Source organism: Piliocolobus tephrosceles, chromosome 3 (genome assembly GCF_002776525.5).
Source record: "Piliocolobus tephrosceles isolate RC106 chromosome 3, ASM277652v3, whole genome shotgun sequence".
Lineage (NCBI taxonomy): Eukaryota > Metazoa > Chordata > Mammalia > Primates > Cercopithecidae > Piliocolobus > Piliocolobus tephrosceles.
The window spans coordinates 88,511,931-88,534,832 of record NC_045436.1 but is presented as its reverse complement, the minus strand read 5'-3'; the positions used below and the strand labels follow the sequence as shown (position 1 = coordinate 88,534,832).

Below are 22,902 nucleotides of genomic sequence, written 5' to 3'. Positions count from 1 at the left end.
CCCAGGCTGGACTATAGTGGTGTGATCTCTGCTCACTGCAACCTCCACCTTCTGGGTTCAAGTGATTCTTCTACCTTTGCCTCCCGAGTAGCTGGGATTACGGGCACGTGCCACCACACCGGCTAAATTTTGTATTTTCAGTAGAGACAGGGTTTCATCATATTGTCTAGGTTGTTCTCGAACTCCTGACCTCAAGTGATCTGCCCCCCTCCCTCTGTCTCCCAAAGTGCTGGGATTATAGGTGTGATCCACCGTGTCAGGCCAGTATTTCTTTTTTTCGTTTTGAGATGTAGTCTCACTCTGTTGTCCAGGCTGGAGGGCAGTGCGCCATCTCAGCTCACTGCAACTCCTCCTCCCGGGTTCCAACAATTCTCCTGCCCCAGCCTCCCAAGTACCTGGCACTACAGGCGCATGCTGCCATGCTTGGCTAACCTTTTTTGTATTCTAGTAAAGACGGGCCTTCACTGTGTTGCTCAGGCTGCTCTCGAACTCCTAAGCTCAGGCAATCCGCCCGCCTCAGCCTCCCAAAGTGCTAGGATTATAGGCTGATCCACTGCACCTGGACCAGTATTTCTTTATAATAGGTTTTCTTTGTAAATTTGTAGGGCCTAGTAATCTGTGTGTTAATAAACTCTCTACTCTGTTTGAGACCCACTGGTCTATACTAGTGCTGTCCAACAGAAATAAGCAAGCCACATATGTTAATTTTAAACTTTTCCAGTAGCTACATTTAAAGAGATAAAAAGATGAAATTAATTTTGATATTTAACTAAATATACACAAAAATTCCAACTTGTAATCTAATAAAAATAGAGATATTTTACTTTTTGATATGAAGTCTTTAAAATCCAACATGCATTTCATACTTACAGCACATCTCAATTCAGACTAGCTCCCTTTCCAATACTCAATAGCCATATGTAGCCAGCAGCTACTCTATTAGACAGCTACCACATAATGTAATTATATTTGCTACTTGAGATGGTAGCACTGTTTACTTTACATTTAGTTAATTCTATTATTGGAATCATTCCAATTTGAATTACTTAAAATTCTAATGATTTGGCTGGGTGTGGTGGCTCACGCCTGTAATCCCAGCACTTTGGGAGGCCAAGGTGGGTGGATCACTTGAGCTCAGAAGTTCGAGACCAGCCTGGCCAATGTGGTGAAACCCCATCTCTACAAAAAAACACAAAAATTAGCGGGGCGTGATGGCATGTGCCTGTAACCCCAGCCACTTGGGAGGCTGAGGCAGGAGAATCACTTGAACCTGGGAGGTGGAGGTTGCAGTGAGCTGAGGTCGTGCCACTGAACTCCAGCCTGGGGGGCAAGTGAGATTCCATCTTAAAAAAAAAAAAAAAAAAAATTCTAATGATTTTAAAATACCTTTTTCAATTAATACATTAGATAAAAGGATGGCTTTAGTGTTCTGTAGCACAATAGCGTGACTATAGTGAACAGTAATTTATCATATATTTCAAAGTAACTAAAAGGATGGAATTAGAAGGTTCCTAATGCAAAGAAAATGATAAATGCATGAGGTAATGGATACCCCAATTACCCTGGTTTGATCATTACACATTGTATGCTTGTATCAAAATATCACATGGACCCCATAAATATGTACAATCATTATGTATCCATGATATTTAAAAACAAACAAACAAACAAAAGACATACATTGTGTATGAAGAAAGCATCTTAGCAAATTTACCAGTGTTACAAGAAATAAAAAATATGGTGAAAAGCAAGTACTATCATCCCTTGGTGCACATTAATGCTTCTACTGTTCAGACCTTGAAGCACAAGCCAACAACCTAACCCAACTCTTTGAATGTATTTTCCAACATGTAAGAACACTCCAGGTAAATACATCAACCAAACTGGTCAACTAGTCTTTTCTCTGGCACTTTTGGACTTTGAGTCTGTTATGGAATCAAGGAAATTTCCTCTGTGGTGGCTGAAGGCGTCAAGCATAATAATCAAGATAGGTTAGCAGTCATGATTCTCACCACTCTGAACTGGAAGTGACTAGTTTTATAGAGAGGAAAGCATTACACAGACCATACTATATATCAGAAATGAACAAGAGTCCTTCCAGTACCACATTCCCCATTCTAGTACTCCCTGCTGCATGCTTGTCTTTAGTATCATGATTCTCCAGTATCTTAACATATTATCCTCTTTAAGATAGCTTGAGTTCCTCTTCCTTGCAATTAAGTCTTAGGATATAAGAAAAATGAGTCAAAGATTTAGACAAACGTGTATCAGTGCTTGAAACTGTTAAGCAGACTAGTAACTCATTGTTCCAACAACAAATTACAGCCTTCCCTTACCTCAAATCTGGGTTTAGGTGTTGCTCCCACAACAAAGAGAATTTGCGCCTATTTGTGTGTATTCACCAGACTGTAAGTACCTGGACAGATGTTGTATTTTTCTTGCTCATTCAGATGTAATCCAGCATCTGGCACATGACTTCCTTTGAATAAATAAATGTATATTTCTTATTACTATGTTCAAAGACTGATCTTCTGCACCAGAAAATAGCGGCACATAATGGAAACAACTGCTCTGCTATTCAGAGCAACATTCAAGCAAAAAGAATAATCTTTTTCTTCCAACTTTACCTTTCAGAAATGTACCATTTACTGAGCATCTAAGTTACTTCTAACTTTTCAATTCAAGTAAATAATCACAGTATAATCATTCTAAGCAAATTATATAGGATTTCACTTTAATTCTATAAATAGGATGTTTTCTTTATAAATCTTTGGCAGAGATGTGCTGCTCAGATCTCCCCTCAAGAAAGGACTCGCTGCCCAGCTGTGGCTAGCTGATAGCCCCTAGTTACTGGCTGTGTCAGTAACTCAGAAAGTTTACCTCAACTTTCTAGCCAGGTGAGGTGATCCCCAGCCAATGACCTAACAATGCAGTGGGACCGTCTACCCATTTCTGCCCAACATACCACTCTAACAGGGAGTCTCTGCTCCGGAGCTCCCACTGGGCTGCCAGCAGCTTTGTCAACTCTGCATCACTGTCCGACAGTTTCCCATAATTCTGCACCCTTCCTTCTCCTTTTGCTGGAGTTATGCTCTACTAAAACATTTTGCACTTCTAGCTACACTTTAGTATCCTCTCCCTGGGGTATCTTTCCTGTGACAAAGCCAAAGATTTATTTATTTCCAATTTAGTCTGTAAATTTACTCTCTCACCTATTTTTTTTTTTTTTTTTGAGACGGAGTCTCGCTCTGTCGCCCGGGCTGGAGTGCAGTGGCCGGATCTCAGCTCACTGCAAGCTCCGCCTCCCGGGTTTACGCCATTCTCCTGCCTCAGCCTCCCGAGTAGCTGGGACTACAGGCGCCAGCCACCTCGCCCGGCTAGCTTTTTGTATTTTTTTAGTGGAGACGGGGTTTCACCGTGTTAGCCAGGATGGTCTCGAACTCCTGACCTCGTGATCCACCCTTCTCGGCCTCCCAAAATGCTGGGATTACAGGCTTGAGCCACCACGCCCGGCCACTCTCTCACCTATTTAACTTCTTTTATGTTAATAATGCTTGGCAGGCTCTCCCTCAGACTGTGACATTTTGGTTTCATGTCCCCAAAACATTTTAAACCTAGTACAATGATTTTGTTTCTTCACATAATCATTGTACCTTTACCAGCAACACATTTTACACATTGACTTAAAAGTTTATATTATTGATTATATTTTAAAATATAATTATTTTAAATATATTTCACTTTATTTGGTAAATATACATTTATTATTCCCCGAAAAGCCTTAAGAGCTTTGAAACAGAAAAAAACAACAGCACCACCTTATGGTACTTAAATAGGAACTGTTTACTACTCAATCAATATGACAAAAAGCAGACTTTTAAAGCCATCATCTCCTATGAGTTACTTCCTGTCCACCTAGTTCGAACAAGGTTTTAAAATACAGCAAATGACCAAAAAAAAAAAGTTCTTACTATTGAATCAAGCCTTTTAAGCTGATAAGTACCTAAGTACATATAGGTACTGTTTTCCTCTCTCAAGGCTTCGGAGTATGGCAACCCTTTTTCTCCATCTCTCTCATTATTCTCTATAACAGACCTTCACTTGCCTTGCTTTTTTCCCCTTTGTTGAATTTATTAGTATCTGACAGTTTAAAACATTTTAAGTATACTGACTGATTTCCCCACAAGAATGTAAGCTCTATGAGGGCACAGTCTTTATTCATTTTACTCACCATGACATTCTCAGTGCTGCCTAGCATGAAAAAGGTACTCAGAACTTTTTGAATAAGTAAGTCTTTTTTTACTTAAAGAATTGTTATAATTAGATCAGCCTTGGAATAAGCAGGAAAAAAGCTCACTTGAGAGAAAATTTCACTATAAACTTAAAGATCTTAGGAAAGAATGAATTGAGTCATCAGAGAAGTGAAGCCCATGGCCAGCCAGAGAGAACCGAAAGGCCTGCATAGAGGAAATTAAGACCGGATTGGTCCAGAGATGTTTTTACATGTGCTCATCTAGCACATTCACATTGACAACTCTGACATAGATATGCAGCCTGTGCTTGAATATTTACAAGGATATAAAGATGCTAACTCTCAAGGCATCCTGCCAACCATATTTTGAAATCTTAGGCTACCAAAGTAGCTACAGAAAGTCATAAGATGGGAATGAATGATTAATAGACCAAAAACTTAACACTATCAGTTAAAAAACAAACATGAAAGGTATTAATTAGAAAAAGTATTTATTTCTGCTCCTTTCATTCATCTTATTGTTCAGGAAACAGTCTTACATACATATCTGAAATAATCTACCATCACACACTCTAGTTAAAGGCAAAGCACCATAGGAAAAGCTGATCAGCTGTCCACAGTTCTCAGCTTATGGAATCTTGCTTCTGGATTTTATGTTAATTTCTGAAAATCAGAAATGTCATCTCCAAAAATGTTAAGGGGGTTGTAAAAAACAATCACTTTATTTGATATGATAGCTGTAGATATGGAGTATATTTTCTTTAAGAAATGAAAAACTAAAAAGAAAATGCCACTCAACATTGTTGGTATAGCAATAGGTCAGCAGGAAAAAAAAATACTGTGATAAACTTGTCTCTTTAATACCAAGAAGAAATTCTAGTGCAAGCTTCAATACACTTCCTTTCTTTTACCGCTGCTCTTCATTCTTTTCCACATGTCATACTGGAGGATTGGTACAGCCTTTAAAACTTCATTGACAGGAGCAAATCCAGTATCCACTGATTTCTTCTCAAAGGCACTCTAACCCATCAGATAGCCCCTGCAGAAATACAATTATCAGCACAAAAAGTGAAAAGAATTGTTTTTATATTATTATTATACTATTTCAAAATGCCAAAACAAATTCTATGATATAAAGTAATCCAAAATATATACAATCCAAAAATATATACAATCCAAAATATATACAATCCAAAAATATAACTCCATGTTCTTCATTATGGTCCTTACTTCATATCTTGCCCCCCTCGCCCCAATATACAAATAAAATAAATTACTGAGCCTCAGTTCTACTATCCTTCCCTCTTTTTCTTTTTTTTTGAGACGGAGTTTTGCTCTTGTTGCCCAGGCTGGAGTGCAATGGTGTGATCTCAGCTCACTGCAACCTCCGCCTCCTGGGTTCAAGTGGTTCTCCTGCCTCAGCCTCCCAAGTAGCTGGGATTACAGGTGCACACCACCACGCCTGGCTAACTTTTGTATTTTTATAGAGATGGGGTTTCACCATGTTGGCCAGGTTGGTCTGGAACTCCTGACTTCAGGTGATCTGCCTGCCTTAGCCTTCCAAAGTGCTGGGATTACAGGCGTGAAGCCCAGCAAAGTTTTTTTTTTTTTTTTTTTTTCTGAGATAGAGTTTTGCTCTTGTTGCCCAGGCTGGAGTGCAATGGCACAATCTCAGCTCACTGCAACCTCCGCTTCCCGGGTTCAAGCAATTCTCCTGCCTCAGCCTCCCAAGTAGCTGTGATTACAGGCGCCCACCAACCACACCCAGCTAACTTTTTCTATTTTTAGTAGAGACGGGGTTTCACTGTCTTGGCCAGGCTAGTCTCAAACGCCCAACTTTAGGTAATCCATCCACTTCGGCCTCCCAAAAGTGCTGGGATTACAGGTGTGAGACACTGCGCCTGGCCCTTCCCTCTTAAAGTTACAAAGCAATGTGCTAAACAACACAGAACAAGAAAAGGAAGTGAAGAAAAGAAAATGTTACCTAAAAGTTAAAGTTAAGAGTCAGAATCAGTCTATTTTGGGCTCTCAGAAGTGCAACAAAAATCAAACTGTTTTTTATGGAAAGAAACTGGTTTGGATTTCTAAAAACTCTAATTAATTACCAGAAGAGAAGTGGGAAAATCAGAAGCTATTTAGGACTGGGAGGTGAGCCTTTGAGACTTCAAAAAACAGTGTGTACAAACATCTGCCCCTGAACCTCTAATACTTTAGGAAATGTCTGGATAACAGGAGCTTTAGCTGTACCTGCTGGTAAGGTCCAACTTCATGCTGGTCAAACAGGAGATCCTTTTATGAAATGTGCAAGTTAGGCCCTGAAATCCCCTTTAAATTAAAGCATTAAATCTGGTGTTATAAAAGTTCCAAACCTTTCCTTTGGCAATAAACCCTTAAAGTCTATTATTAATTAAGAATCTACAGGATCAGGAAAAAAAATGGAAAAATTATGTACAAGTATCCACATTAATAAAGGGTTTACTGGGCCGGGCATGGTAGCTCACACCTGTAATGCCAGCACTTTGGGAAGCTGAGGCAGGTGGAGCACCAGGTCAGGAGTTTGAAACCAGCCTGGTCAACATGGCAAAACCCCACGTCTACTAAAACTACAAAAATTAGCTGGGCGTGCTGGCAGATGCCTGTAATCCCAACTACTTGGGAGGCTGAATCAGGAGAATTGCTTGAACCCAGGAGGCAGAGGTTGCAGTGAGCCGAGATTGTGCCACTGCACTCCAGCCTGGGCGAAGAGAATGAAACTCCATCTCACAAAAAAAAAAAAAAAAAAGGGGGGGGGGAGGTTTACAACACCCCACACTTACTGACAGCTTCAGAACACCTCTCCTTTTGACCCTGCTTCTACCACTTACTGCGTGAGCCTGGCAAACCTCACTCGGTTTCCTCATCTGTAAAATGGAGTTACCTCAAGGAGTTTTAAGGATTATAACAGAATCTACTCATACAGTACTTGCTACTCATAGTTACATGCACTTGACAAATGTTAGCTGCTATTTTTAGAGTCCCAAGTTTCTTCACTGGTAACGTAGGATTTATAAACTACTTGATAATACTTAGGTCTCCTACAGTGCTTGGCACACAGCAAACAAACACTCAAGAACGTGACTTCCCTCCCTTTCAGCTTCTGAACTCACTTGACTACCTGTATGACTTAGACTTACGTTCAGCTAATGCAATCAACCTAGAACTCATACACTCTTTTCTTTCTGCTATATCAGCCTGGCCAATCCACACTTTGAATAAAGAGAACTTTCATCTAACACAACCACCTTTACAATCCAATACTTCTCACCTCCTCCCAAATCCAAAACTGAACAAAAATTTAAAAATAAAAAGGTTTGGCGGGGCACAGTGGCTCACGCCTGTAATCCCAGCACTCTGGGAGGCCAAAGTGAGCGGATCACGAGATTAAGAGATTGAGACCATCCTGGCCAACATGGTGAAACCCAGTCTCTACTAAAAGTACAAAAATTAGCTGGGTGTGGTGGTGCACGCCTGTAGTCCCAGTTATTCAGGACGCTGAGGCAGGAGAATTGCTTGAACCCGGGAGGCGGAGGCTGCAGTGAGCCGAGATCGTGCCACTGCACTGCAGCCTGGCAACAGAGCCAGACTCTGTCCCCCGCAAAAAAAAAAAAAGAAAGAAAGAAAGAAAAAAAAAAAAATGGGCCGGGCGCGGTGGCTCAAGCCTGTAATCCCAGCACTTTGGGAGGCCGAGACAGGTGGATCACGAGGTCAGGAGATCGAGACCATCCTGGCTAACACGGTGAAACCCCATCTCTACTAAAAAATACAAAAAACTAGCCGGGCGAGGTGGCAGGCGCCTGTAGTCCCAGCTACTCAGGAGGCTGAGGCAGGAGAATGGCGTGAACCTGGGAGGCAGAGCTTGCAGTGAGCTGAGATCCAGCCACTGCACTCCAGCCTGGGCGACAGAGTGAGACTCCGTCTCAAAAAAAAAAAAAAAAAAAAAAAACAAAGAAAAAAAATTAAAAATTAAAAGATTCTTTGGATATATACATTGACTTTAAAGACCTCACATAAATTTGCTACTATAATGCCTGATGTGTCACAAAAAGGATACTTTAAAACATAAGCTTCACAAGAAAAAAAAAAGTTCAAGCAAGCATCCACTAATATTTACACTCTATAGTAGAAGTTACCCAACAGCTAGCTTACACTATGAAACAAGCGTACTAAGGACTCATTAGGAGTAAATTCTTATCATTTGCATATACCTATATATGAATATATACTTTGTATTCTCTTAATACAGCTATATATTATGGTATCCTTCCTTGCAACTAGTGGGTGACCTATGCTTGTCAACCTATACTTAGATAGAAAAGAATAAATACTTAAGTCCTGTTCAAAGCTGCCAAACTTAAAATAGTTTTTACCTTAAGGACAATTTTGGAGATACTAAGAAATATTATAATGCTATAAAGATACCATGTTAGAAAAAAGAAAAGAAGAACAAATACATTACTGTACTTCTTGGTAGGAAATAAAAATAAAATTGTTGAAATATACTAACTATAATATATACTCAAACATTTAGCCCCCTCTCAGGACCCAGAAAATTTCACAATCTTATATTCAGGCCTGTGAGAATTTTACATAAGTAAAATTGTAGATAAATACAATAAAAAGTAAATCAAGTACTCAAAAACCAACTAGAGACAGGAGAAGTCACCATGAAGGACCTTCTATTTAATCTTTAAGGCTATTCTTTCAATAATCACTTAGTGCCTCTGTATATTAAGGCAAGCACCGTGCTAGGTTAGCACTAACAGAAAGTTCTCAAAACACTACCACATTCATTATTGCATTTAACCCTTGCAACAGTCTTAAAAAGGTGTGTGAAACAAGGATTAGTCTCATTCTACAGTTGAAGAGTGTGACAGCAATTGAGTGCTTTGCTCAAAATCACAAGACCAGAAAAGAACAGAACCAGCATTAAAACACAAGTCTCCTCATGCCTTTTCTACTACCTACTCCAATGTTCCTAGAAATGGAAACCTCACTTTCTTCTTTTAGAAACAGTAATGGTTTATTCACGCTAGGCACGGTGGCTCACGCCTATAATCCTAGCACTCTGGGAGGCCAAGGCAGGCGGATCACGAGGTCAGGAGATCGAGACCATCCTGGCTAACACAGTGAAACCCCGTCTCTACTAAAAATACAAAAAATGAGCTGGACGTGGTGGCAGGCATCTGTAGTCCCAGCTACCAGGGAGGCTGAGGCAGGAGAATGGCGTGAACCCGGGAGGCGGAGTTTGCAGTGAGCCAAGATCGCGCCACTGCACTCCAGCCTGGGCGACAGAGCGAGACTCCATCTCAAAACAAAAGAAAACAAAAACGGTAATGGTTTATTCATTTATTTTTGAAACTGTGGCCATAATCTAACTTGAGACATAGAACTTTTAGGACTCTACCTTTAGAATGAAACCACTGACATTGATTAACACTTACATTATGCTTCAGAGCACACCTTCTCATTTAATCTTGACAACTGTAACTCCCCAAGGTATATTATTATACTTCATTTAACAGGTTTGGAACCTGAGGCCAAGAGAGTTCACAGAACTAATCCAAAGTCTCAGAGCTATTAACTGGCAGGCCGAAACTGGACTCCAAATTCCTCACCCTCTCTACTACACACTGTCCTCAGCAGCTGTACAAATGTTTTGTTTCTTTAGAATGAATTACCTCCCTTATTTGCTAAAAATGAACTATGGATATAAGCTTTTTAGCCACTGAAACAATCCACCTGCCAGTTTCTCTACAGTCTTAATTCTCTAAAATACAGCTCCAAATCTGGAAGGAAATGAAAGAGACTCTCAAACATCTGAAAGTATGGTTACAAAGCCAAGCCATTAAGCTCTCCTTCAGCCAGGACTGATTTAAAAGGCAATTAATAGCTAGGCTATCTATTCCCTCAAGTCATAGAATAACCAGCAAACTGAAAAGAAGAGGGAAAGGATGAAATTACAATAGGTATATACTGATCGCCATGAGAAGTGACAGGTCAGTGAAATCAAAAAAACTGCATAGTAGTACTACGCATAACAGAAAGGTAAAATGAACCTCAGTGGAGAAGGTTAAATTATGCTTAATCTCACAGTGTCCAGCAAATAATAGTTATCAAATAATAAATATTTGCTACATACAAATGTGTTAACATGTAATACAACAAACACTTTAGAAAGAGGTCTGTCAAAAATGAATACAATGTTTTAGTATTTATGTATTTTCAATTACATGGAATCACATATATACATCATATCACTCTCTAAATGATGTTAGTTTAAATATTATTACATTCATATTTTTTATTCCTTTCTCCCTTTAAGAGAACTTGTTTTCTGAACTGATCTCATGATCTCAGGATTTATCCAGAAGCTCCTTAGCTTTTCTTCTCAAGCTTAATAAACACTAGGTGAAATTGCTAAAAAGCCATTTTTGCCAGCTGAAATAAGGCAGGCCTTTTGTCCTCAATTATATGATAGACCCTATTTCAAGTAGTTTTATACAGCTTTTTAACAAATTTGCCTGAATGTAGGAACCCATCCCTCCATCTCCAATTGAACACCTTGCCTGATTTTAGGGTATTACTATGCCACCACAGGCCACCTTTTATTTTTATTTTTTTTAAGATTCTGCTTTTGGTGGCTCACACCTGTAATACCAGTACTTTGGGAGGCCAAGGCAGGCAGATCACGTGAGGTCAGGAGTTTGAGACCAGCCTGGCCAATATGGCGAAACCTTGTCTCTACCAAAAATACAAAAATTAGCCTGGCGTGGTGGAGCATGCCTGTAATCCCAGCTACTTGGGAGGCTGAGGCAGGAGAATGGCTTGAACCTGGGAGGCAGAGGTAGTAGTAAGTCGAGACCGTGCCATTGCACTCAAGACTCTGTCTCAAAAAAAAAAAGAAAAGAAAAGAAAAAGATTCTGCTTTAAAGTTAAAGCTGCCCTAAGAGTGGAGGCTAAAGACAATCTAATGAAGATTCATTATTTCTCAGAAGAACCAAGTTCAAACTTATACCAGTCTTCTACTCAGTAACCGAACATCATTTTCTTTGAGTCTATGTATATTTAAAATGCAGCGAACATACAGACGCATACATACATGATTTCACATACGTTACCTCATAAATTATATCAGGACATTTTCATTTTCGCAATGAAAACTATTCCTTTGAGACTGTACTAATAAAAATATTAGGGACTATGGTTTAATTTTTTCCTTTTAAATGTACTGCTATGTGGGCAAAGTTAATAAACAGTCATTCTTTTTTTTTTTTTGAGACGGAGTCCCACTCTGTCACCCCGCCTGGAATGCAGTGGCACAATCTAGACTCACTGCAACCTCTGCCTCCTGGGTTCAAGCAATTCTCGTGCCTCAGCTTCCTAAATAGCTGGAATTACAGGTGTGTACCACCACATCCAGCTAATTTTTTATTTTTTAGTAGAGACTGGGTTTCACCATGTTGGCCAGGTTGGTCTTGAACTCCTAACCTCAAGTGATGTGCACACTTCGGCTTCCCAAAATGCTGGGATCACAGGCCTGAGCCACTGTGCCCGGCCAACAGTCATTCATTTTATTAGCATCTACCTTTCTTCAAAAGTCAAGACATCAAATAAAACATGTTTTAATTTGTAAAATTATATCAATAGGAGGAACATCAGGTCTCAAAAAAGCATAAATCAGAAAACAGAACCAGTAATACTGTTTCAGTGCTACTGTTTTCTCCTTTTCAAAGGCATCTCTTGCTAAAGGTAACATATTTGTAAAAAAGAATTCCACCCTGGAGGCTATCATGGTGCATCTTATGATACAGCCATCCTTATCTCAGATGCCAGAAACTTAGTTGATTTGGAAAAACCAGTGGCTATTGGTGTTTTTTTGACATCATTTTTATTGCTGTGGTTATTCCACTCACTACAATCAAACTGTTAGGTCATCATAGATAATTTTCGTGAAAGAAGAAAGATACACCCTTTCCTTGCTGGGATAGTAACCACACCCTGTTGTGTGTAATACAGGACAATAGTCCTTGCTCATCATCTCCTCTGGGGCCTGCAAATATTCCGGGAAAGGTAGTATCATTACTTTCATGTCTTATATAAAACTGTCCATTGTCTCTCCCCACTCCATACCCAAGGTACCAGGCATTAGGAGCTGCAAATGAGAAATGATATCACAAAGGGAACCATAAATTCATCTTAAAAATTCAAATCCTAGATTTAGTTGCATAACAAGATACAGAAAGTAGCAATTTTCTGTTTGGACCACTGTCCTGTTTTGATCTAAACATAATCTACAACTGAAATCCAGAAAGTATACCCTTTTTCCCTAGCCTGAAGTTTGGATTTAGTCAACAGTGTTACATACTAGCCTACAGAATGTGGATAGGGGCCGGGCGCGGTGGCTCAAGCCTGTAATCCCAGCACTCTGGGAGGCCGAGACGGGTGGATCACGAGGTCAGGAGATTGAGACCATCCTGGCTAACACAGTGAAACCTCGTCTCTACTAAAAAATACAAAAAACTAGCCGGGCGAGGTGGCGGGCACCTGTAGTCCCAGCTACTCGGGAGGCTGAGGCAGGAGAATGGCATGAACCTGGGAAGAAGAGTTTGCAGTGAGCTGAGATCCGGCCACTGCACTCCAACCTGGGCAACAGAGCGAGACTCCGTCTCAAAAAAAAAAGAATGTGGATAGGAAGACCAATGTTCACATAAATGATTGCAAAAGTAAGATGAAGGCAATTCAGAGTATTAAACACTTGTCAAAGCTTTTCTGTCAGTAGGGGATAGCTCTATTATCCTGAAAGTCAAATGCCAGAGCTAAAAGATAAACACCTATTTTCTTAATAGACTCATTCCTAGGAAGAGGACCTAAAACTATAAAGAAGGAAAACACTATGTAGAATGAAAACAGTAGGTAGAATGAGAACAAATCTGATTCTATAAGCAAAACCAGGACACTTTCTCTGTTCTGACACATGCCTCCAAAGGTTTCTTTTGTTTAGGTTGTTAATTTTCTATTTTTTTGAGACAGAGTCTCGCTCTGTTGCCCAGGCTGGAGTGCAGTGGCACAATCTCGGCTCACTGCAAGCTCTGCCTCCTAGGTTCACGCCATTCTCCGGCCTCAGCCTTCCGAGTAGCTGGGACTACAGGCACCTGCCACCATGCCCGGCTAGTTTTTTGTATTTTTAGTAGAGACAGGGTTTTACCGTTTTAGCCAGGATGGTCTCGATCTCCTGAGCTCGTGATCTGCCCGCCTCGGCCTCCCAAAGTGCTGGGATTACAGGCATAAGCCTTTCAATTACCTCTTTATTCTATCTGGGAGTCTCCTCTTTTCTTGCTCTGCTAATGAAAACTTCAGTCTTTTCTATACCAGTATACCTTACCAGGCTATGGTGACTTACTTCTACTAGGAGCAAAAAACAAGGAACAAAAAGAAGAGGCTGGAGTACCTTAGTCTTCATACAACTTAGCCAATGGCCAGAAATGCCTTCCCCAAATGAAAATAAGAGCTGCTGGATGGGCGCAGTGGCTCACGCCTATAATCTCAGCACTGTGAGAGGCTGAGGCAGGTGGATTATGAGGTCAAGAATTCCAGAATAGCCTGGCCAATATAGTGAAACCTTGTCTCTACTAAAAATACAAAAAATTAGCCAGGCGTGGTGGCGGGCGCCTGTAATCCCAGCTACTCAGGAGGCTGAGGCTGTAATCCCAGCTACTTGGGAGGCTGAGGCAGGAGAATCACTTGAACCTAGGAGGTGGAGGTTGCAGTGAGCCGAGATTGCACCACTGCACTCGAGCCTGGGCAACAATGCTAGAGTCCGTCTCAAAAAAAAAAAGGAGCTGCTGCCAGAGGAAACTGAGGCAGCTGGACGGCTACACAGATATTCAGCTGACAAAGACCTTCATGCTGTCCCTCCCATCTCACCAGGACTAAAATGGGAACATGATGATTGTGGGATAAGTACTTTTGCCCATTCTACAGCAGGTGTGTTACAGACAATGGATAGGTTAAGTCACAGAACAAGTGAATTTGTAAAATTCAAACACACTAAGAAATCAATATAGTTGACACTTGATGTTTAACACAGTTCCAAAAAAATAAAATACTAAGAACTAATCTTTACGGTATGCTTGCCCAAATTTCCTGTCATTACTGTACTTACTAATGCATCCATAGATTAAATCAGTATATATGGAAATGTGATATTTGTTCATATTTCAAATAATCATAAACAGAATTATGAAAGATGCCATAAACCATTTTATTTTTCTTCTAAAGATATTGAAAAGTTTTCTGAATCAAAATAATCTTTAAATACACATTAAACACACACACACACACAAATATATAAACATCCTTTTCCTATCCTTTTGAAGGGCAATAATTCTCCTTTCCCATTCACGGCATAATTTCTTCCCACCAATATTCAGAGAACACTAACAATGAATGAATTGAAGCTATTCCCTATCATTAATACTAATGGAATCCTGTGTTACAGATTAGCCAAAAGGCATTTTAAAGAAACAATGACGGCAGGGCGCAGTGGCTATAATCCCAGCACTTTGGGAGGCCAAGGCAGGAGGATCACCTGAGGTCAGGACTTCAAGACCAGCCTGGTCAACGTGAAACCCCATCTCTACTGAAAATACAAAAAACAGCTGGGTGCTGTGGTGCGTGCCTGTAATCTCGGCTACTCAGAAGCCTGAGGCAGGAGAATCGCTTGAACCCAGGAGGCAGAGGTTGCAGTAAGCCAAGATCGTGCCATTGCATTTCCAGCCTAGGCAACAAGAGCGAAACTCAGTCTCAAAAAAAAAAAAAAAGAAACAAACAATGACTATCTTCAGTCATTGATGCCAGGACAAAGTAACTAAATTTTCTCATGAACATTCATGGGGATAACAACTAAGAAGATCTATTAGTTTCAATTTTTATTAACTATAGCTATAACCTGACCAAGTCACAAATATATTCGGTTTCTGGATTTTTCACCCATGTAAACGAAAGTTAAATTAAATCTCCTATGACTTTACGTTTTCCAGGTAATCATTTTACCAATTTGCAACATAAGTTACTGATTACACAAATAACTTACGGCAGTTTCATTCTCATGAATACTCTAGCCATGAAAAAACTCAGTAGGACACAGACGAATCCAATGAACAGAAGAAGAAATCTATTGAGTTTTGGGATATTTGGTGCATTCGATCGGTCCAGGATTATGAAACCTAAACCTCCCATTGTAAATAGGAAGCTGGATGCAAGTCCCTCCATAATATATTGTCCATTTACTCTGGAAAAGAAAAGAATGACCATAGGAATATAATAAATAGAAATGTTTTCCTAAGTTAAAATTCCTATCTCCATTTTGTGCTAAAACATTTTTGTGCTATATTCTTATTCTTACCCTTACAACTATTTTACTATACCTCTGGATATTCATCTGTCCATTCAACAAATATTTATTGAGTCTATTAGGTAGCAAGTACTGTTTTAGGTTCTGGGAGATACAACAATGAATAAAACAGATAAAAATATTTGTCTTCACGGAATTCACATTCAAAAAAAGTTGTAAAACCTCAATTAACACAACCGTTTATGTAAAATGCTCATATTTTATGTATATGAACGCTTTACCCAGAACTTCAGCTTAGCTTTTTTTTTTTTTTTTTTTTTGAGACAGAGTCTTGCTCTGTCGCCCAGTCTGGAGTGCAGTGGCGCGATCTCGGCTCACTGTATCCTCCACCTCCCAGATTCAATCTATTCTCCTACCTTGGCCTCCTGAGTCGCTGGGACTACAGGTGGGTGCCATCACGCCTGGTTAATTTTTTGTATTTTTAGTGAAGATGGGGTTTCACCGGGTTAGCCAGGATAGTCTCAATCTCCTGACCTCGTGATCCACCCACCTTGGCCTCCCAAAGTGCTGGGATTACAGACGTGAGCCGCTGCACCCAGTCTAAGTTAGCTTTTTTAAAAAAAGTTATGCTATTTAAATTTCTACTATCAATTTCAAACTAATTTTGAATTGGCGAGATGTGTTTCTTGAAGTTTTATGTTAATAATAATAAACTTCCTGTTTCAAATGGAAATATTTTAAAAAGAAAGTGTTCTTAAATAAGGCTCCATGGGCCCCATAAGAACTTCAGTGAACTACAAACCCATGTAATTATACGTAAAAGTGTGTGTGTGTGTGTGTATGTGTGTGTGTGTGTGTGTGTGTGATTTTTCTAGGGATACAGAGCTTTTATCAAATTCTCATAGTTCAGGGACCTCAAAAAGAAAATTTCTCATTAAAAGGATGATTACACATAGGCATATGTAAAGAGGGCTTTTTTTTTTTTTTTTTTTTTGGTCAGTTGTTTTCATTGAAAACACAATATATGCACCAGGTTCAAAATTCAAACAGCATGAAAGAGGTCACTATGAAAAACCTCTCTACCATCAACCTGTCATTAACTCCTCTCCACAGAGAATAACAATAAATCTTTCCAGAAATATTCTATGCATAAATAGCATTACTGCAAATATAAACATATAGCTATGTTTAGGTAGATATTTATCAAGTAAATTTTAGAAAGCAATATAAGCATTGCTTAGGTGAACAAAACCACACTGCAATGGGGTTTCACTGCTGAAACAGAATCCTCAAGTCTCAAAACTATTTTTGTTATTTAATGGTATAGACCAGACCAGGGTATAGTCCAAAAATATTTTCTTTTTTTTTTTTTTTTTGAGACGGAGTCTCGCTCTGTCGCCCAGGGTGGAGTGCAGTGGCCAGATCTCGGCTCACTGCAAGCTCCGCCTCCCGGGTTTACGCCATTCTCCTGCCTCAGCCTCCCGAGTAGCTGGGACTACAGGCGCCCGCCACCTCGCCCGGCTAGTTTTTTGTATTTTTAGTAGAGACGGGGTTTCACTGTGTTAGCCAGGATGGTCTCGATCTCCTGACCTCGTGATCCGCCCGTCTCGGCCTCCCAAAGTGCTGGGATTACAGGCTTGAGCCACCGTGCCCGGCCAAAAATATTTTCTTAAATACCCACATAGTAAATATCTGAGGCTTGCAGGCTATATGGTTTGTGTCATACTTATTCAACTCAGCCACTGTAGCCTGAAAACAGCCCACAGATCATATATAAACACATGGGCATGTTTACCTCCAATAAAACTTTTTTGGGGAAAAAAAAAGAAAAACAGCAGCTATAGTTCACTGACCCCTAAAACAATCTGTAAATGTAGTTTAAACTGACATCCCACTGTAAATTGGTGATACATCAATCATTATGAAATACCTTATTTCTTAATAAATAATATACTCTTGTTGTTGACTCACTTTCTGGCATTTCAGAATTCAGCATTTTTAAACAGCTGTTGTCTAAATATAGATGGATCCCATAGGTTTTACTCTATTTTTAAATAAGCAGGCATACCCCAGTAACCTTCTTTCCCATCACCAAATCATTCAAAAAGGTATCTTTTACCTGTAGGCCAAGAAAGCTACTGGCCTCTGATGCCCATGTTCATCAGTCATAGAGCCAACACTTGGAGGTTCAACAATAACATCATAAATTATTCCTATAAGAAAGACAACAGAACAGATTAGATTGTATTCCTAATTTTTGAAAACAGGATTTTAGCTTTCATTGTCTCTTAAGGTTCATTTACTTCTTTTTTCTTTTTTTTTTTGAGACAGAGTCTCACTCTGTCACCCAGGCTGAGAGTGCTTACTGCAAACTCCGCCACCCAAGTTGAAGCAATTCTCCTGCCTCAGCCTCCCGAGTAGCTGGGACTACAGGCGCACACCACCACACCCAGCTAATTTTTATATTTTTAGTAGAGATGGGGTTTCACCATATTGGTTGGGCTGGTCTTGAACTCCTGACCTCAGGTGATCCACCTCCCTCAGTCTCCTAAAGTACTGGGATTACAGGTGTGAGCCACTGCACCAGGCCAAGGTTCATTTAAACGTGAATGTTTTGATTGTATTATTAGAACCAAATGTGGCCCAACTAATCTAAGGTTCTGAAAAATCATTCAGACATTCAACTCAATGTTTTAGAATTACTTCGAAAATAATATGATATCTAAATGAAGTACAAATTTCATAAAGGAAATTCATCCAATAACAGTTGCTAATACTCAGGAATGACTTTAATATAAAGGAGATTTAAAATTAAAGGCTCTACTTCAGTTCGCAAAAATTGTCTCAGATATACTTAGATTTGTTTCTATAAACTGAAAAATAACTAGAGAAATTGCTTAAATGTAAAACAAGGGGCCATTTTAAAACCATGCCATCAGGCAGAATGGCAACACTAGAGATTCATAATCACTAACATTAATGTCCACCATTATGTTATAATGTCATCATGGTCATTAATATTAATGTTGATCAACACTAATAGTTTTCTCAGTCTCCCACTGTCAACATCTACCCTACCTTCTCCACTGTTCTCAAACATCTTCATCTCCAGCTTTTTTTAAGCATAACAAGCCTATCTCCCTTATCCTAGCCTGACAAAACAATCCTATAGGAATTCCCTTGTCTTCTCCCCACCAAATCTACAAATACCTGGTACCTGCATCCATCCTCACCTCCTCCTTTCCAGCTACATAGAGGAAGATTCCCACCTCCTATTATGTGGGATCTCTTCTGCAACTATCAGGAGTCCATTCCCACTTGGACTCTCAGGGACTTTATTCCTTTGAGTATCTCTCCTCTCTCCTGTATTTTCAAGCTCTCCTTCCCTATATCAACCCTCCTTGACTTCAGATCCTCCTAGCTAACATTCTTTTTCTATCTTTGTGTTTTGAATGGGAGTCAGACTTTCTTCTGGAAAGACTTAGGCAAACTTGCCATCTCCCCTTTCTTACTTACCCTTCATTCTTCAACTCAATCCAATCTCGCTTCTGCAACCACTGATACTGCTCTTTCTAAGGTCACCAATGATCTCCATGTTGTCAAATTCAATGGACACTTTTCAGTTCTCATCTTAGGAGACTTCTCAGAAGCACTCAATCCAGTTTACTAAACTAATTTATTGAAAAACACCTCTTCTTATGGCTTTTCTGATACTCCTCTTCATGGTTTCTTGCTACCTCTCTATTGGGCCTCTTCTTTTATAAAACCACTAAATGTTGGAGGCCCTCAGGGATTGGTCCACTGTCCTATTCTACTTTTCTTCAAAAGGAACTCCCAGGGCTTTCAATTTCATGTGCTAAAGACTCTCAGTGTGATGTGCCAAGGCCTCTCAAATAATGCCAGTACCACTAGAATTACATGTAAGCTTCTCAAGAACAGGGACTTTGCCTATGCTCTTCAATGTCTCATGGGAGTGCCAGAAATGTCTGTTAGTTGACCAACTTCAACACAGGCCTCTTTTTTCAGGTCTAGACTCCCATCTGTACATTTGACATATTCAACTAATTTTACCCCCAAAAAACCTCTGGTGCACCATTTTCCACCAAAAACTTTGTTTTTTCAATCTCAGGAAATGATACTTCCATCTATTCAGATGCTCAAACCAGAAACCTGTAAGATTCCTTCCCACTTCATTCTTCCCCTACACCCAGTAAATTCAAGACCTACTGAATCTACTTCCAACATATCTTTCATTGTATTATCCTAATCTCCACTACTATAAACCTTGTATAGTCTATGTCAACTACAAAGGCCACCTAATTGGTCTCTTGGTCTCACATTTGCCCTACTTTTCCCTCTGCCTAGCATATCCTTTCCCCGAACTCTTCAGATTTTGGCTTACATATCATTTCCTAAGGAATCACATCCAATCCAATCCAATCCAGATGATGCTTCCAACTCCCTTTATTTTCTCAAAAACCTCTTGTTCTTTTCTTTCACCATATTTGTAACTTTTTTTTTTGTTTGTTTTTATTTTTTGAGACAGGGTCAGGTCTTGCTCTGTCACCCTGGCTGGAGTGCAGTGGTGCCATCACAGCTTACTGCAGCCTCAGCTTCCCAGGCTCAGGCAATCCTCCCACTTCAAACTCCTGCACTGTAGTCCCAGCTACTTGGGACTACAGGTGTGTGCCACCAAGCTTAGCTAATTTTGGAGTTTGTTTTTTGTTTCTGAAATAGGGTCTTGCTCCGTCGCCCAGGCTGGAGTGCAGTGGCACGATCTTGGTTCACTGCAACCTTCATCTCCTGGTTACAAGAAATTCTCCTGCCTCAGCCTCACAAGTAGCTGGGACTACAGGCGTGTAACACCACACCTGGCTAATTTTTCGTATTTTTAGTAGAGACAGGGTTTCACCATGTTGCCCAGGCTGGCCTCGAACTCCTGGGCTCAAATGATCCAATCGGCTCAGGCTCCCAAAGCATTGGATTATAGGCCTGAACCACTGCACCTGGCCTGTTTTTGTGACCATTTTTAATGGACAAAAAAATTATGTGACATTTAACATGTCTCAACCATGACATTATAAGCTTCAGGAGGTCAGGGTCCTTATGTTTTGTTCTATTATCTCCAGCACCTAGTGCCTGGAACTTAACAGGGACTCAATATCTATTTGCCGACTATTTGTCAGCAACAAATAGTTTATTTGTAAAGGTGCACTCAATTTTTAGAAGAGACTTCTTCCCTTCCAATGGCAAAACCAATTTATCATACAAGATACCTCACAGACCGGGCCACTAAAAGGCATCCTTTCCACTTTCCCTCAATGGTTGGGACAGAGATCTCCCCATTACAATAATCAACAGAGGAAAAAAGAGGTCCACAAAGAAAACTGAGGCTTCTTGCAAAGAATCCGACTCCAAGGGAAGTAAGGGTTACAGGAAAGAAACTAGCATATTCATTATCATTATGAATAATGACTTTTTTTTTTTTTGGTTCAACGACCTTCGTGAACTGCAAAAATATGGAACGCTTCACGAATTTGCGAGTCATTCTTGCACAGGGGCCATGGTAATCTTCTCCCTATCATTCCAATTTTAGTAATGTGCTGCCGAAGCGAGCATTCAATAATAACATTGAATTACTCTATATTATTTATTTTTAAAAGTCTATTATTTTTAAAAGTCACATGCATTTTAAATTTTGTTTATTCAGTACAGTAGCTATTAACTAGATGAGCAAATGTTAATGGTTAATGCTAATGCAATGCTAGATAGTATCTTGTTACCAAAAAAGTATTTAAATGTAACTCAAATATTTAAATGTAATTTATTTAAAGGAACATAGTTAATTCTCACTATTCTAGATTGGGGAAACGGAGTAAATTCAAAGGTGCCTTCTAGAACTCAGCTCTTTAAGTTTGAATGCCCCCCTTCAGTGCCAACTATTCTCACAAAACATCTATGAAAATAACAATATATGGCTACTCCCTTAAAAGTAGAACTACCTTTGCTGTCCCAAATCCGTAGCTTTAATTTTATAATTTCCAGGTTAAGTACACCACTTCCCAAAATCTAAATTAATTTTATAATTTCCAAGTTAAGTACACCACTTCCCCAAATCTAAATGTACACAGTAGCACAGTTCTAAGTAAATCTTGGAACTGTGGCCTGAAAGGGTAGTGGCTCTGAAAAGACCAGCCGGATTGCCAACTCACCAGAACATAAGGCAACGCCCCTTTGCAATTTTCTATTTGAAAAGGACAGAATAAGATGACAGATAATTCAGAAGCGTTTAATAGTAATGCTATTTATCTTATTTTTTTAATTCTCAACTTCTGCCCATTGAAACACAGTAGAGTCTGCAAATCTCATCTCCGATCCCAAATATTTATCAAACCTGTGATTTCGGAAAATTCCATTCATATTTATTGTAGGTCATGCAAAAGGCAACACAGGACCGTAGGTCTGAACTAACAAAACTAAAGATTGTCAAGTCTCTTCCAAGATTCCAGGACAAAGACAAGTTTAAAAGTCCCACAAGCTCTTGACTAACCATGGAAGCGGAGTTGGCCAAACTAGACTTTCCCAGGACCTTTATCAAACAACGTATGGTAAGCAACAAAAAGAGCAACAATTTGGCCTTGAAAAATATATTTGACTCGGATCCCTGGGATGCGGGTGCTAGGAGAGGTAAGGCAATGGGAGTGAGAACACGAATTCTCTCAAGACAGGGCGTCAGGGCGAATAAACTTGGACGTTAACACTCTGGACCCCAGAACTCCCCTCCACCCTCAAAAAGGATCCAGACAGAGCGATGCTTCCCCTGGGGCTGAGAGTCAGCGGAACAGATGCGCCTCCCGGGGTGGGTCAGTTCTCTGCGCCTCAGCCGACAGCCCGAGTTACCTCCGGTAATGAGGAAGTAAGACACCACCACCAGAGCATACACAGTCATGGCCGACGGCATGTGCAACCAGGGCGGCTTCTTCAGCTTCAGGTTGGGACATTCGAGCACTAAGAACGGGACACGGTACAAGGTCTCCATGTTTGTGGCAGCAAGAGCCGTTCTCAGCCTCAAGCCCCACGCGCCACCCGGAAACAGGCCCGCCCTCCCTAACAACTGCGCGTGCGCGCGCAAAGGACCCGCAGATCCGTAAAGCTCGGAGGTGGTTATTATATTCATAGAAGAAAATAAGAAACTAAATAAAACAAATAAATAATATGAGTAAAATGTTGTAAATTATTTAATCTAGTTAAACTTAAA

General features: G+C 40.0%; 1 protein-coding gene and 1 non-coding gene across 3 annotated transcripts; both read right to left on the bottom strand.

Moving 5' to 3' along the window:
- Window positions 1-4,724: 4,724 nt before the first annotated feature.
- OSTC (oligosaccharyltransferase complex non-catalytic subunit) lies at window positions 4,725-22,748 on the bottom strand. Of its 2 annotated transcripts, XM_023219915.2 has the most exons (4): window positions 22,545-22,746; window positions 17,764-17,857; window positions 15,384-15,581; window positions 4,725-5,291 (listed from the first exon to the last, which is right to left on the bottom strand). In XM_023219915.2, exons 1-4 carry the CDS (start codon window positions 22,681-22,683, stop codon window positions 5,273-5,275), a joined length of 450 nt encoding a protein of 149 aa, XP_023075683.1. In that variant the 5' UTR covers window positions 22,684-22,746; the 3' UTR covers window positions 4,725-5,272. The 2 variants fall into 2 exon arrangements, with proteins under 2 accessions (XP_023075683.1, XP_023075684.1); XM_023219916.1 differs by lacking the exon at window positions 15,384-15,581 and having other exon boundaries at window positions 22,545-22,748.
- On the bottom strand, window positions 21,158-21,262 carry LOC111547949. Its single transcript, XR_002733279.1, has one exon. It is a non-coding gene; the product is annotated as a U6 spliceosomal RNA (small nuclear RNA).
- Window positions 22,749-22,902: the final 154 nt, after the last annotated feature.

Excerpts from the sequence above, each read along its gene's own strand:
- OSTC (XM_023219915.2), bottom strand. The coding sequence starts at position 22,683 with ATGGAGACCTTGTACCGTGTCCCGTTCTTAGTGCTCGAATGTCCCAAC. Across the intron at positions 17,858-22,544 it reads TTACTTCCTCATTACCGGAG|GAATAATTTATGATGTTATT; the intron begins GTAACTCGGGCT and ends TCTTTCTTATAG. Across the intron at positions 15,582-17,763 it reads GTAGCTTTCTTGGCCTACAG|AGTAAATGGACAATATATTA; the intron begins GTAAAAGATACC and ends TTTCTTTTCCAG.